Source organism: Mesoplodon mirus (assembly GCF_964341445.2).
Source record: "Mesoplodon mirus genome assembly, chromosome: X".
In the NCBI taxonomy this organism is placed as follows: domain Eukaryota; kingdom Metazoa; phylum Chordata; class Mammalia; order Artiodactyla; family Ziphiidae; genus Mesoplodon; species Mesoplodon mirus.
This window is the reverse complement of record NC_138981.1, coordinates 81,842,144-81,854,058: the sequence shown is the minus strand read 5'-3', so window position 1 is coordinate 81,854,058 and position 11,915 is coordinate 81,842,144. Positions and strand designations below refer to the sequence as shown.

General features: G+C 40.2%; 1 protein-coding gene across 1 annotated transcript; it reads left to right on the top strand.

Moving 5' to 3' along the window:
- The first annotated feature begins 8,345 nt into the window (after positions 1–8,345).
- LOC309796661 (H/ACA ribonucleoprotein complex subunit 1-like) lies at positions 8,346–9,402 on the top strand. Its single transcript, XM_082609917.1, has one exon. The coding sequence runs from the start codon at positions 8,581–8,583 to the stop codon at positions 9,214–9,216; it is 636 nt and encodes a 211-aa protein (XP_082466043.1). The 5' UTR covers positions 8,346–8,580; the 3' UTR covers positions 9,217–9,402.
- The last annotated feature ends 2,513 nt before the right edge of the window (positions 9,403–11,915 follow it).

Sequence of the window (11,915 nt, the reverse complement as noted above, 5' to 3'; positions counted from 1 at the left end):
AGAAAGCCCACGTGCCACAACTAGACAGAAGCCCAGGCGCCACAACAAAGAGTCCACACACTGCAACGAAAGATCCCGCAGGCCACAAAGAAGATCCCATGTGCTGCAACTAAGACCCTATGCAGCCAAATAAATAAATATAGAAAAAGAGCAATTTATAATTTAAATTGCTAATAGCAAATATGTTTATAATGAAATTTATAGTAAGAAAACATAAGATCTCTCCTTGATTTTCTCTTTTTTTAAATTTTTAAAAGTTTTTTAAAATTTATTTTTGGCTGCATTGGGTATCTATTGCTGCACATGGGCCCTTGCAGTGGCTTCTCTTGCTGCGGAGCATGAGCTCTAGGCGTGTGGGCTTCAATAGTTGTGGCTCTAGAGCACAGGGTCAGTAGTTGCAGTGCACAGGCTTTGTTGCTTTGTGGCATGCAGGATCCTCCCGGACCAGGGCTTGAATCCGCATCCCCTGCATTGGCGGGTGGACTCTCAACCACTGTGCCACCAGGGAAGCCCGTCTCCTTGATTTTCTTTATAAATAGATATATTGTATAAAGAGGAGGTGATAACTAAACAGATGAGGAGCCAGATACATGAAGATCTAGAAGGGCAGACATCCAAGTGTAAACCATAGGAATCACAAGAACCTTGAGGTAGGGTCTTTGGCTGGTTTTAAGAGTAGAAAAAAAGGCCAGTGTGGCTGGAATATAAGCGGGCAAGGTGACAAACAATTAGTGTGATTTGATAGATCAGTGATTCTTAAGTGTGCTCAGATACCTTAATACCATTGGCTGGCAAACTGCACTGTTGAGTTCACTGGATAAGAGATGGTGTCCTCAGATGTCCAATCCAAGTTATGCAGGTCCCGATGGTTCTCTGATTATGAAAAATCAGGGAGATATTATTTAGTTCAGTGGTTCTCAAAATATGTTCCCTGGGCCAGTAACATCAATATCACCTGGAAATTTGTTAGAAATGTATGTTCTCAACCCCTGCCCAGACCTACCAAATCTGAAACTCTGGGGCTGGGGTCCAAGAGTCTGTGTTTTAATAAACTGTCCAGGTGATTCTGATGCCAGATAGAGTGAGAGAATCACTGTGCTAGAAAATAACTGGGAGTGTGGGTGTGGCCAGGAAGAAGTATCTTTTTTCATTTAAAAGCCTCACTCTTGGGAGGACCTTCAAGATGGCGGAGGAGTAAGACATGGAGATCATCTTCCTCCCCACAGATATATCAAAAATACATCTACATGTGGAACAACTCCTACAGAACACCTACTGATGCTGGCAGAAGACCTCAGACTTCCCAAAGGGCAAGAAACTCCCCACATACCTGGGTAGGGCAAAAGAAAAAAGAAAAAACATAGACAAAAGAATAGGGAAGGTACCTGCACCTCTGGGAGGGAGCTGTGAAGGAGGAAAAGTTTCCATGCACTAGGAAGCCCCTTCACTGGCGGAGAATGGGGGATGGGTGGGGGGAAGCTTCAGAACCACGGAGGAGAATGCAGCAACAGGGGTGCAGAGGGCAAAGCAGAAAGATTCCGGCATAGAGGATTGCTGCCGACCAGCACTCATCAGCCTGAGAGGCTTGTCTGCTCACCCTCTGGGGTGGGTGGGGGCTGGGAGCTGAGGCTTAGCTTCAGAGGTCAGATCCCAGGGAGAGGACTGGGGTTGGCTATGTGAACACAACCTAATTTGTTTTTGCTTTTATGTTTATGTTAGTTTAGTATTTAGAGCTTATTATAATTGGTAGAGTTGTTTATTGATTTGGTTGCTGTCTTCCTTTTTTTTTTTTTCCTGGTACGTGGGCCTCTCACCGTTGTGGCCTCTCCTGTTGCGGAACACAGGCTCCAGACGTGCAGGCTCAGTGGCCATGGCTCACGGGCTTAGCTGCTCCATGGCATGTGGGATCTTCCTGGACTGGGGCATGAACCTGTGTCCCCTGCATCGGCAGGTGGACTCTCAACCACTGTGCTGCCAGGGAAGCCCTCTTCCTTTTTTTATATATATACATTTTTTCTTTTTCTCTTTTTGTGAGTGTGTATGTGTATGTCTCTTGTGTGATTTGTCTGTATAGGTTAGCTTTTACCATTTGTCCTAGGGTCTGTCTGTCTGTCTTTTTTAGTAAAGATTTTAGTGCTTGTTATAATTGGTGGATTTATTTATTGGTTTGGTTTCTCTCTTCTTTTATTTTAATTACTTTTTATTTTTTAATTTTAATATTTTTAAAACTGTTTATTTTAATAACTTTATTTTATTTATTTTCTTTCTTTCTTTCTTTCTTATTTTTTTCTTTCCTCCCTTTTCTTCTGAGCCATGGGGCTGACAGTGTCTTGGTGCTCTGGCAGGGTATCAGGTCTGAGCCTCTGAGGTGGGAGAACCAAGTTCAGGACATTGGTCCACCAGAGACCTCCTAGTCCCTCATAATATCAATTGGAAAGAGCCCTCCCAGAGATCTCTGTCTCGACACTAAGACCCAGCTCCACTCAGTGACCAGCAAGCTCCAGTTCTGGACACCCCATGCCAAACAACTAGCAAGACAGGAACACAACACAACCCATTAGCAGAGAGCCTGCCTAAAATCATAGCAGGTTTACAGACACCCCAAAACATACCACCGGACATGATCCTGCCCACCAGAGAGACAAGATCCAACCCCATCTATCAGAACACAGGCACCAGTCCCTTCCACCAGGATGCCTAAACAAACCATTGAACCAACCTAAGCCACTGGGGGCAGACACCAAAAACAATGGGAACGACGAACCTGCAGCCTGTGAAAAGGAGACACCAAACACAGTAAGTTAAGCAAAATGAGAAGACAGAGAAATAAAGAGCAGATGAAGGAACAAGGTAAAAACTCACCAGACCAAATGAAGAGGAAATAGGCAGTCTACCTGAAAAAAGAATTCAAGTAATGATAGTAAAGATGATCCAAAATCTTGGAAGTAGGAGGGAGAAAATACAAGAAATGTTTAACAGGAACCTAGAAGAACTAAAGAGCAAACAAACAATGATGAGCAACACAATAAATGAAATTAAAAATTCTCTAGAAGGAATCAATAGCAGAATAACTGAGGCAGAAGAACGGATAAGTGAACTGGAAGATAAAATAGTGGAAATAACTACCACAGAGCAGAATAAAGAAAAAAGAATGAAAAGAAATGAGGACAGTCTCAGAGACATCTGGGACAACATTAAACCCACCAACATTAGAATTATAGGGGTCCCAGAAGAAGAAGAGAAAAAGAAAGGGACTGAGAAAATATTTGAAGAGATTATAATTGAAATCTTCCCTAATATGGGAAAGGAAATAGTCAATCAAGTACACGAAGCAGAGAGAGTCCCATACAGGATAAATCCAAGGAGAAACATGCCAAGACACATATTAATCAAACTATCAAAAATTAAATACAAAGAAAAAAATATTAAAAGCAGCAAAGGAAAAGCAAGAAATAACATACAAGGGAATCCACACAAGGTTAACACCTGATCTTTCAGCAGAAACTCTGCAAGCCAGAAGGGAGTGGCAGGACATATTTAAAGGGATGAAAGGGAAAAACCCACAACTAAGAATACTCTACCCAGCAAGGATCTCATTCACATTCGAAGGAGAAATTAAAACCTTTACAGACAAGCAAAAGCTAAGAGAATTTAGCACTACAAAACCAGCTTTACAACAAATGCTAAAGGAACTTCTCTAGGCAGGAAACACAAGAGAAGGAAAAGGCAATAACAAATCCAAAACGATTAAGAAAATGGTAATAGGAACATATTTATCAGTAATTACCTTAAATGTGAATGGATTAAACGCTCCAACCCAAAGACACAAACTGGCTGAATGGATAGAAAAACAAGACCCGAATTTATGCTGCCTACAAGAGACTCACTTCAGACCTAGAGAAACACACAGACTGAAAGTGAGGTATGGAAAAAGATGTTCCATGGAAATGGAAATCAAAAGAAAGCTGGAGTAGCAATTCTCAGATCAGAAAAAATAGACTTTAAATAAAGACTATTACAACAGACAGAGAATGACACTACATAATGATCAAGGTATCAATCCAAGAAGAAGTATAACAATTGGAAATATTTATGCACCCAACATAGGAGCACTTCCATACATAAGGCAAATGCTAACAGCCATAAAAGGGGAAATTGACAGTAACACAATAATAGTAGGGGACTTTAACAACCCACTTTCACCAATGGACAGATCATCCAAAATGAAAATAAAAAAGGAAGCACAAGCTTTAAATGACACATTAAACACATGGACTTAACTGATATTTATAGTACATTCCATCCAAAGACAACAGAATACACTTTCTTCTCAAGTGCTCATGGAACATTCTCCAGGATAGATCATATCTTGGGTCACAAATCAAGCTTGGGAAATTTAAGAAAATTGAAATCGTATCAAACATCTTTTCCGAACACAACACTATAAGACTAGATATCAATTATAGAAAAAAACTGTACAAAATACAAACACATGGAGACTAAACAATACACTACTAAATAACAAAGAGGTCACTAAAGAAATCAAAGAGGAAAACAAAAAATACCTAGAAACAAATGACAATGAAAACACAACAACCCAAAACCTATGGGATGCAGCAAAAGCAGTTCTAAGAGAGAAATTTATAACAATATAATCCTACCTCAAGGAACAAGAAACATCTCAAATAAACAACCTAACCTTACACCTAAAGCAATTAGAGAAAGAAGAATAAAAAACCCACAAAGCTAGCAGAAGGAAAGAAATCATAAAGATCAGATCAAAAGTAAATGAAAAAGAAATAAAGGAAATGATAGCAAATATCAATAAAACTAAAAGCTAGTTCTTTGAGAAGATAAACAAAATTGAGAAACCATTATCCAGACTCATCGAGAAAAAGAGGTAGAGGACTCAAATCAATAAATTTAGAAATGAAAAAAGAAGTTACAACTGACACTGCAGAAATACAAAGGATCATGAGATTACTACAAGCAACTCTATGCCAATAAAATGGACAACCTGGAAGAAATGGACAAATTCTTAGAAAAGCACAACATTCTGAGACTAAACGAGGAGTAAATAGAAGTTATAAACAGAGCAATCACAAGCACTGAAATTGAAACTGTGATTAAAAATCTTCCAACAAACAAAAGCCCAGGACAGGATGGCTTCACAAGCAAATTCTATCAAACATTTAGAGAAGAGCTAACACTTATCCTTCTCAAGCTCTTCCAAAATATAGCAGAAGGAGGAGCACTCCCAAACTCATTCTATGAGGCCACCACCACCCTGAGACCAAAACCAGACAAAGATGTCACAAAAAAAGAAAACTACAGGCCAATATCACTGATTAACATAGATGCAAAATTCCTCAACAAAATACTAGCAAGCAGAATCCAACATCACATTACAAGGATCATACATTATGATCAAGTGGGGTTTATCCCAGGAATGGAAGGTTTCTTTAATATATGCAAATCAATCAACGTGTTACACCATATTAACAAATTGAAGGATAAAATCCATATGACCATCTCAATAGATGCAGAAAATGCTTTCGACAAAATTCAACACCCATTTATGATAGAAACCCTCCAGAAAGTAGGCATAGAGGGAATTTACCTCAACATAATAAAGGCCATATATGACAAACCCACAGCCAACTTCGTTCTCCATCATGAAAATGTGAAACCATTTCCTCTAAGATCAGGAACAAGACAAGGCTGCCCACTCTCACCACTATTATTCAACCTAGTTTGGGAAGTTTTAGACACAGCAATCAGAGAATGAAAAGAAATAAAAGGAATCCAAATTGGAAAAGAAGAAGTAAAGCTGTCACTGTTTGCAGATGACATGATACTATACATAGAGAATGCTAAAGATGTTACCAGAAAACTACTAGAGCTAATCCATGAATTTGGTAAAGTAGCAGAATACAAAATTAATGCATAGAAATCTCTTTCATTCCTATACACTAATGATGAAAAACCTGAAAGGGAAATTAAGGAAACACTCCCATTTACCACTGCAGCAAAAAGAATAACATACCTACAAATAAACCTACCTAAGAAGACAAAAGTCCTGTATGCAGAAAACTATAAGACACTGATGAGAGAAATTAAAGATGCTACAAACAGATGGAGAGATATACCATGTTCTTGGATTGGAGGAATCAACGTTGTGAAAATGACTCTACTACCCAAAGCAATCTACAGGTTTAATGCAATCCCTATCAACTACCAATGGCATTTTTCATGGAACGAGAATAAAAAGTTTCACAATTTGTATGGAACCACAAAAGACCCCAAATAGCCAAAGCACTCTTGAGAAAGAAGAACAGAGCTGGCAGAATCAGGCTCCCTGACTTCAGACTATACTACAAAGCTACAGTAATCAAGACAGTATGGTACTGGCACAAAAACAGAAATATAGATCAATGGAACAGGATAGAAAGCCAGAGATAAACCCATGCACATATGGTCACCTTATCTTTGATAAAGGAGGCAAGAATATACAATGGAGAAAAGACAGCCTGTTAAATAAGTGGTGCTGGCAAAACTGGACAGCTACATGTTAAAGAATGAAACTAGAACACTTCCTAACACCATACACAAAAATAAACTCAAAATGGATTAAAGACCAAAATGTAAGGCCAAACAATATAAACCTCTTAGAGGAAAACATAGGCAGAACACTCTATGACATAAATCACAGCAAGATCCTTTTTGACCCACATCCTAGAGAAATGGAAGTAAAAACAAAAATATAGAAATGGGACCTAATGCAACTTAAAAGCTTTTGCACAGCAAAGGAAACCATAAACAAGATGAAGACAACCCTCAGAATGGGAGAAAATATTTGCAAATGAAGCAACTGACAAAAGATTAATCGCCAAAATATACAAGCAGCTCATGCAGCTCAATATCAAAGAAACAGAAATCCCAATCCAAAAATGGGCAGAAGACCTAAACAGACATTTCTCCAAAGGAAATATACAGATTGCCAATAAACACATGAAAGGATGCTCAACATCACTAATCATCAGAGAAATGCAAATCAAAACTACAGTGAGGTATCACCTCACACAGGTCAGAATGGCCATCATCAAAAAGTCTACAACAGTAAATGGTGGAGAGGGTGTGGAGAAAAGGGAACCCTCTTGCACTGTTGGTGGGAATGTAAATTGATACAGCCACTATGGAGAACAGTATGGAGGTTCCTTTAAAATCTAACAATAGAACTACCATATGACCCAGCAATCCCACTACTGGATATATACCCTGAGAAAACCATAATTCAAAAAGAGTCATGTACCACAATGTTCATTATAGCACTATTTACAATAGCCAGGACATGGAAGCAACCTAAGTGTCCACTGACAGATGACTGGATAAAGAAGATGTGGCATATATATACAATGGAATATTACTCAGCCATAAAAAGAAACAGAATTGAGTTACTTGTAGTGAGGTGGATGGACCTAGAGTCTGTCATACAGTGTCAAGTAAGTCAGAAAGAGAAAAACAAATACCATATGCTAACACATATATATGGAATATAAAACAAAAAACACACACACAAAAAACAAATGGTTGTGATGAACCTAGGGGCAGGACAGGAATAAAGATGCTGAAGTAGAGAATGGACTTGAGGTCACGGGAAGGGGGAAGGGTAAGCTGGGAGAAAGTGAGAGAATGGCATGGACATATATATATATATATATATATACTACGAAATGTATAATAGATAGCTAGTGGGAAGCAGCACATGGCACAGGGAGATCAGCTCGGTGCTTCATTACCACCTAGAGGGGTGGGTTAGGGAGGGTGGGAGGGAGATGCAAGAGGCGGGGGATATGGGGTTATATGTATATGTATAGCTGGTTCACTTTGTGATACAGCAGAAACTAAAACACAATTGTAAAGCAATTGTACTTCAATAAAGATTTTAAAAAAATAAAAAAGCATCACGTGTCCATGTGTGCCCTTGAACTCATCTTCTACTGGAGAGGAGCTAGCTTAATTAATTCAGTAATTCTTCCTGACTTTATTAGAAGTAAAACAGGCAGTGCTCTCAGGGTTGTATATGACTTATTTCCCTGAATCCTCATAATAACCCTGTGGGCTAGGTTCTATTATCATTCTTGTTTTTATAGATCAGGAGCTGGGGGCACAGAGAAGAAATTTGCTACAGATCACACAGGTAATAAGAAGGGTATGGATCCGGACAGTTTGGTTCTATAGCCACATGAATAAATACTTTTCTATACGGCCTCTCAGTATACCTCGGAACAGTTGGGGTGATTTGATCTAAGATAACATTGTTCAAAAAACTGCCTTCAGTTAGATATTATTGATACCCTTCCATCGCTGAAGGCTTTTTCGGGCAGGTGACAGCGTCCCTGATTCCGCGGGTGACTGGCTGGCTTTCTGAACCAGTTATTCGAGTTCCTAGTTGGTTCCCTCCCCACCTCCATTTTGTGCCGGTACGGTGGCCGAAGAGGCTCATGTGCGGCGGAAGTACCGGACGGGAGGGTGTGAGCCTCCGGGCCTGAGGTGCACGTGGCGCTGGTGGGAGCGAGCATGTCTTTTCGAGGCCGAGGTCGCGGAGGCTTTAGTCGAGGTGGCGGCTTCGGTCACGGCGGCGGCGGCAGCAGCAACCACCACTTCCGAGGTGGAGGCGGCGGCAATTTCAGAGGCGGCGGCAGAGGAGGATTTGGACGAGGGGGCGGCTGCGGAGGTTTTAACAAAGGCCAGGACCAAGGACCTCCAGAGCAAGTAGTTTTATTAGGAGAGTTCCTGCACCCCTGTGAGGATGACATAGTTTGTAAATGTACCACAGATGAAAATAAGGTGCCTTATTTCAATGCTCCAGTTTATTTAGAAAACAAAGAACAAATTGGAAAAGTAGATGAAATATTTGGACAACTTAGAGATTTTTATTTTTCAGTTAAATTGACAGAGAACATGAAGGCATCTTCCTTTAAAAAACTGCAGAAGTTTTATATAGACCCATATAAGCTGCTGCCGTTGCAGAGGTTTCTCCCTCGACCTCCGGGTGAGAAGGGGCCTCCCAGAGGCGGTGGCAGGGGAGGTCGAGGAGGAAGAGGCGGAGGTGGCAGAGGTGCTAGGGGTGGTTTTAGAGGTGGAAGAGGAAGTGGAGGTGGAGGTTTCAGAGGAGGAAGAGGGGGTGGTGGTTTTAGAGGAAGAGGACGTTAAGTGTAACAGTTGACAGAGAAACTTCACCAGTTGACTTCGGCATTAACCTCATGATCTACATCTATGGATCAGAAACTCGTTTCATGATCAATCTTGAAGAGCTGGTCATTTTATGACAGTGGAGCTAAAATGTCAACGTCATGCAAAAACAAGTGTGGCAGAACAGGCAATTTTGTTCTAAGAGAGTATGAACAAGTGCTTTGATGTTTTGTACAATGCTTGGAACTTGTGGGTGTTCAGTAAAGGGGCAGCTTTCATCTGAAGCGTATTTGAATTTTTAAAATAAAGTGTTTTATTCCTTTAAGTTAAAAAAAAAAAAAAAACTGCCTTCAGGGGCTTCCCTGGTGGCGCAGTGGTTGAGAGTCCGCCTGCCAATGCAGGGGACACGGGTTTGAGCCCTGGTCTGGGAAGATCCCACATGCCGTGGAGCAACTGGGCCAGTGAGCCACAACTACTGAGCCTGCGCGTCTGGAGCCTGTGCTCCGCAATGAGAGGCCACGATAGTGAGAGGCCCGCGCACCGCGATGAAGAGTGGCCCCTGCTCGCCGCAACTGGAGAAAGTCCTTGCACAGAAACAAAGACCCAACACAGCCAAAAATAAATAAATAAATTTATTAAAAAAAAAAAAAACTGCCTTCACTTTTGACTTTGACTTTAAGTCACTGAATGATGCCCATAGGGGTCATCTGGTGACTTTTCTTGTCCAAGGCTCTGAGAGGTGAAACGGCTTGCCTAAGATTAGATAGCCGGATAGTGTCAGAGTTAAGACTTAAAACCCAGGTCCCTAACTTTCAAATCAGTGTTAAAGACACATGCAAGGAAAACAAAACTGGCGATATGACATACTGAAAACAACAAAGCCAGGCCATATATCCAGCAGCTTCTGGATGTACTAGCCTTCCTTTATCTTCCTATTGCGAGCACAATAAATTCTTTTCCTGATTCTGTTGTCCTTGAAGGGCCACAGGGCAGGTTCCCCCATGGAGGATACTGCCCTATCTAACAGTACTGCCCTCTGCACACAGGGTGCAAGAAGGGAACATTAAGTTCTATTAGTAACAGCTTTCATTGTCAAATACATGAAAATACCAACTCATCAAAAACAAAGTAACTCTTCCCCCCGACACACACCCCCTCCACTTTTTTGTTTCCTAGCTTTTCTGGTTGTTTGTTTGCTTGGTTTTGTTTTCAACTGCTATTCTCAGTATATCTGTAGTGAAATTTTGCAAGGGAATGTGTATAGCAGTTGATTTTCTGTATACCCTTAAGAAAATTATCCATCACCTCAGCACTCTAAGCTTAAGGCCTCTCACAAAACCTCAACAATACACATCAACTCTCCATTTTGACATACACATCTGAAAGTAACCAGGTTTTCTGTTTTTACCTTCTGCTCTGCATTTACAAAAGTGTGATGTATAATTTAAGTTTTTAGTCTCAAGCTTGTTTGCTCTATAGGAAAGTTCTGTAATGATAAAATGTACTACTTCTGCTTGGTTTTCTTTATAAATATACTACTCTTGTCATCTTCCCTGTATTATAGTGAGCAAATAAAATAAATTATTAATTCCAATGTAAAATCCAGTTCTGACTGGCATGATTTTTATTTTCATTAGACTCATTCAAACTATTTGGTGGGGCGGGGGAACTTCTTAAGAGAATTCATAATTAATCACATATCATATTTTGTAAATGAGATGTAATTTTAAAATACATTTCCTGTGTATCATTAGGTCCTCCAAACAACTTCTCTTTGAAAAAAAGAGAAGTGTCTTCAAAACATCTTTGGATGTTTTTAACGTAAAATTCATTGCATCCCTGGCTGTCCCACAAACATAGTGTCTATGAGAGGGGAAAATGGTTCCTTAAAGTTTTCTGAAGGGGAACTCTTACTCGCAGACCCTTTCTCAAGTATTTTTGAGACTACAGTGTGTGTTGAGAAGCCATGACCACACTCAGTAAGGATCTAAGGAGAAGGTGTTTTACTCAAATACCAGCTTCCTCTTTTTGCCCTGCTTTGCTTTCAGTAAAATGGTGACTTTCTCAGAGAATACCTTAATAATAAATGTGAGTCATTTTGCTTGAATGCTAATACTGGGTTTTTGGCTACAATAAAAGAAAACATTAATAAACTGTTATAGTTCCTGAAAACTGGGTCATGGGCCAGAGTACTACAATGTAGAAATTCTGTGTTGTATGATTAGTTTTAATTAAGAGCTAGTTCGATTTTCAGGTAAATTGGTATCCTACTTCCCCAGCACAGCACATTACATTAGCAGCATTACTGCAACTTGAAGAGTTACTAGGAAGTGTTTTTACCTTTCTTGTAGCTGATTATCAACAGATCATATCAGGTTTAGGAAAAAGGCTCACTTCTCTTCTAAGTGGCAGGAGTTCTCATGCTAGGATTACATGTCTCTCCAGAAGGCTGAGGGAGCATTTCACTTTTTATTCTATTTTTTTTTCACCTGCACATATTCCTTTTGTTTCATCAAACAACTCATAGCTACACAAATAGCTCTATGGAGACAGGCCCACCTGCTTTTTCTAACATTTTAGACAGTGTACCAGACACTAGGGTGACCAGCTGTTCTGGTTTGCCTGGGACAGAGGGCTTTTCCTTGAATGCAGGACTTTCAGTGCCCAAACCAGGAGAGTCTGGGGCCAACTAACATGGTTGGTCACCTGAGTTCAGGAAA